The sequence below is a fragment of the Oryx dammah genome, unplaced genomic scaffold (assembly GCF_014754425.2).
Source record: "Oryx dammah isolate SB20612 unplaced genomic scaffold, SCBI_Odam_1.1 HiC_scaffold_10, whole genome shotgun sequence".
In the NCBI taxonomy this organism is placed as follows: Eukaryota; Metazoa; Chordata; class Mammalia; order Artiodactyla; family Bovidae; genus Oryx; species Oryx dammah.
This window is the reverse complement of record NW_024070194.1, coordinates 23,422,198-23,426,528: the sequence shown is the minus strand read 5'-3', so window position 1 is coordinate 23,426,528 and position 4,331 is coordinate 23,422,198. Positions and strand designations below refer to the sequence as shown.

The 4,331-nt window shown below is 48.2% G+C and overlaps 1 protein-coding gene across 1 annotated transcript; it reads right to left on the bottom strand.

Moving 5' to 3' along the window:
* Positions 1–316: 316 nt before the first annotated feature.
* Positions 317–4,077, bottom strand: CUNH20orf202 (chromosome unknown C20orf202 homolog). The gene is made up of 2 exons (XM_040247647.1): positions 3,647–4,077; positions 317–1,684 (listed from the first exon to the last, which is right to left on the bottom strand). The coding sequence occupies exons 1-2, from the start codon at positions 3,710–3,712 to the stop codon at positions 1,451–1,453; spliced, it is 300 nt and encodes a 99-aa protein (XP_040103581.1). The 5' UTR covers positions 3,713–4,077; the 3' UTR covers positions 317–1,450.
* Between the last annotated feature and the right edge of the window lie 254 nt (positions 4,078–4,331).

The window sequence follows — 4,331 nt, the reverse complement described above, 5'->3', positions numbered from 1 at the left end:
TTCAAGTTTCACCTGCGTTATAGCAGTGCTGAAATTCCTTCCATTTTAAGGCTGACTCATGTTCCATTGCATGTATGTGCCACATTTCGTTCATGCATTCAGTCATTGATAGAGTACAATTTTTCACACTATCAAATACTGTATAGAAACAGCCCCAGGTTAGTCTGACTATAGACACTGTATATATAATACAACCCTCCCCCCACCCTTTGCCTCTTTATGCAATGGGTTTACTTTTTCAAAGCCATTAAAAACAATATCCTAACAACATGCCAGCAGATTTTCAAAAACAAAAAAAAGACTGAGGATAATTGGACCATCTTAACACCAGGACTTTATTTTCACCTGTTCCATTTAAAAGTCTTTCTTATAGGCAGATATAATTTTTCAAAGTTATGACTCCATCCCATGCAATTGAGGGTTCTGCCACATCATACATTTTGTTGCCTGCCAAACAGGGTTGGCGTTGCTAACCCCAAATGAGGGAAAAACAATTATTTTTCTTGATTTCTCTTCTTTGTTTCTTTGACCATCTGGACCGTTTTGGTTGCAAATGAGGGGAGCCCTACTCAAATCAGCTTAAGCAAAAACAAACTGGTGCCTGAGTTCATAGGTGGTAGTGGTGGAATTTTCTGTTTTTTTGCTCTGGATAGACAACAGGAGTAACTCACAGAACTAGAGTCTGACACCAGGGACTAAAGAGAGCCAGCACCCTTCTGGCCTGCCCATCTCTTGAATGACCCCTCTCTCTGCTTCTCTTTTATCAGCCTCTTTCTTTCCTAGTGCAGGCAGGTCTCTGTCACCTCACAGTAATCCTGGCCACTGGCAGCCCCAGCTTTGCAACTTCAGAAGAACAAGTATCAAGAGGGTAATGCCAGAGAAGGTTTGTGATTGGCTCTGTGGAGTCACATGGGCCACCCATTGGGCCAATCATGTTGTTAGGGTGATGATGAACTGTAATTGGCCAAGCCTGGTCACATGCTGAGTGGCCAGGGTGGTTGTAGGGCCTGTTGCTTTCAGATAAAGGGAAATAAAAGGCCTGAAAACAACCATCAAGTCACTACATGGGGTTCTGTTTTTCACCATGGCAACACTGGATAAACACCCTGGCACACTGAGTTCTTTCTTTGTTTTAATAACCACCTTGTGAGAAATTCCCAAGAATAGGATTACAGCCATGGTGCTGGCCGGAAGCCATATAACATGTTTCTGTTTCCCAAATGTATTCACATCTCTTAGCTTATTTGTGAAATACTGCTAAGTGACAGGAGAGGAAAGAGTGACACAGAGAAGCTGAGTGACAGTTCCAGGGACATGGAGTGAATGAGGGCAGGGGTGAATCCAGAGCCTGGACTTCCTGACTCCCATTCCAGTGCTCTCTTTCAACAGCATCACAGTCAAAGTTTAGACTGGTTGGGGGAGGGTTAAAGTCAAGGTCATCTCCGGCCTGTTAAGGGAGGGAACTTCGTCTGCTGTCTACCCCTTGAAGGAGATGGGCCAGGCGCCTGGAGGGAAAGGGTTGGCGGGCCCTGCCTTCAGAGCCTGCTCGAGCTCTGATTGGGGAGGTCCCGCCACTCGACCTGGCATCCTCCCAGGGGACACTCTCTGCGCGGAGCTCCTCCAGGACGCTGTGCAGGTGCCTCAGAGTAAGCAGGAGTCTCTGGTCTTGGTCCTGCATCTCAGCCTAGGAGAGAGAAGGAGCATGTGAGGCAGCGGCCAGAGCACTGGACATTTCCCAGAAAGATGTCTCCTTCACTGTCTAATTGGAGACAAGCCCACAGCCTCACAGAAGCCATGTTTTCACCGAAGCCTCCATTTCTTCATCTGCAAAGTGGAAAGGAAATTACTTGCCTTCCAAGGATCTCTCCCTTGTTTTAGCTCCCAGCAGGACTTTGGGGGCTTTATGATTCCAGAACTGGAGGAAGAGCACCAGACTTTCTTCCGTGGTAGTTGTTGGTGCTACTGATTTGTTCTCTCAGCTGCGTAGAGTGACGGACATGCTTCCCTGATAGTCAACTGAGGCTCCTTGGCTGGGCTACAGAGGGGAGTCCTTGTGGAGTCATGTAAATTCCCAGTGATAGAGGTTAAAGCAGGCTTGACTGGGAACCTTACCAGTCAGGGACCAGTAAGTGGAGACTCAAAACTCATCTCTTGGCATCATGAGGAGGTGGGGGTTCATTTGGGCCTACAGGTCATTCCCCCTACCCCCACCTGTTCTTCCTCCTCATGGGTAGTAGAGAAGTACTTTATCAAATGAAAATCAGCACTTTGAGTTCAGATACTAAGCAGTCTTAATGTGGGGGTGCAGTGTTTAGGGGAGCACAAGGAGGGAGCAGCATACAGCCTATAATAAGCTGTAGCTCCTGCCACTGGAGTCCTCTGGACCCATGAGGATCCCTACTGGGCCAGCCCCTCCCACCAAGCTGGGACAGGGCTGGGTCCCAGCTGGTCTGTTGCCTGGCAACCCAGGCAGGTCATTTTTGGACAATCCTTTCTGTCCCTGCATCCCACCCTCCCCCCAGCCAGAAGTAGAAGCTCACGTTTTTGGTTTTTTTTTTTAGTTTTTTAAGTTGTTGAATTGATCAGTCTCTTTTCAATGGCCCTCTTCTTCCTCTTCAGGATGATAAATTCTCCCAGGGTTGAAACTGGCGTATTGAGATACAAACCTTGGGTGCCCTCTGGGGTTCCCCCAAACCACCTCCTTCTCTCTCTTGGCTAGTGTCCCCACATACTATGGGGGCATCCTTCTATTTTTGGACTTGGAAGAAACATCACAAGGAGAGATGTAAGACCTGGCTTCTTGAGCAGTTACTGAGGGACCAGGTAACACTTTATAAGTTCAGGAGAGTAGTGACCCACGGCGTGGACATTTCAGACAGGAAATGGGAGACAGGAGTGAGTGGGGTGGATAAACTTCTCTCGGGCAGGGTGCAGCTCCTCCTCCAGGCAGAGAGTCCCACAGTGAGGAGAATCAGCTGCCAAGAGGGCTGCTGGCCTCTTTAGGACTTCTTTGTAAGTGGCATCCAGTTGGGTAAGACAAGGTATCTGCTGGAATAGTACTGGCCTTTGCCCCTGCACCTCTTCCTCTCACTCTCACCCCTCTGGGCTTGCACCTCCAAATAAGCAGGAATGCTCCAGTGTTTGTGCAAGTGTCTGCTTTCTAGAAGGCCCCAGCTAAGACAGCTCTGGTGTACTCCATTTCCAGCTGAGCCGGGACTGTAAGAGCCAGGGTAGATGTGCCAAGCAAGCACGAAGTGAATTATACCATCTCCTCACCAAATTCTCACAATAACCCTTGTGATGTTAGTACGATTGTCATCCCCCTTTTACAACAAGGAGACTGAAGTTCAAAGCCATTTGCTAGAGGCCACAAGACACAGAGCTGGGCACATACCAGACTCAGTGTAATTCTAAAACCCGTCTGGCAAGCACTGCACCCAGAGCCTCCTATGTAGGCCACGACCTACTTATCCCAGCGCCTGGGGTGGCAACTGTGCACTGTGTGGCTCATCCCAGATGGGAGCTTGTGGGGCCCACACCCCAGCCTGCAGCTCTGCCCCGCCCAGGGGCACCTGGGAGGTAGGAACAGGGGACCTTGGAAGATATGGGGTGACGGTGTAAGGTACAAAGAAGTACAAAGCCTTACCAGCTCCTTTCTTAGCCACTCCAGGGTCTGCCCGAGACTCGAGGTTGGCTCCTCTGTTGTTTTCATCTCAGCTCCTCGGGAGAAACCTTGATGCCGAACTGCTCTGCTTATGGTCCTGAGCGACCTTAGACTTGGACAGTCCGGCTCTCTCCTTCGGGCCAGGATCGGGGTCTGGCTAAGTCACTGAGGATGGAGTTAATGAGAGCAGGAAGTGGCTCACGTTGAAAAATGTAGTGTTTTTTTTTTGTTTTTTTTTTTTTTAAAGGGCTTCAGTACTTTGAACAGAGCAAGGAGGGAGGGCGGAGGAGGGAGATCATTGAGCTACAGGTGTCTCAGTGCCTGTGGGCTCCAGAATCCAAATCTGATGCCCGCAGGATCACGGAAGCTTTAAATGACAAAATTAATAATTATTGTGGAAATACGTGTCCATACTTTTTGGCCATATTGTTTTCTGAGGGCCTGTTCTGTTCTAAATTATACATATATATGTATATATACACACACATACATATATATATATATAGATAAATAAAATCCCATTTGGGGAGGATACCACATCTGTGTCCCCGTCACCTTCCTCCCTCCGTTAACCATCTGTTGAGTCCATAGATAAGGGAAATGCTTATTTTCCAGAAGAAAGAAAGTCCCCTTTCTTCTGAATGCCCACACACCCCATTTCTAGCAA

Excerpts from the sequence above, each read along its gene's own strand:
- CUNH20orf202 (XM_040247647.1), bottom strand. The coding sequence starts at position 3,712 with ATGAAAACAACAGAGGAGCCAACCTCGAGTCTCGGGCAGACCCTGGAG. Across the intron at positions 1,685-3,646 it reads AGTGGCTAAGAAAGGAGCTG|GCTGAGATGCAGGACCAAGA; the intron begins GTAAGGCTTTGT and ends TCTCTCTCCTAG.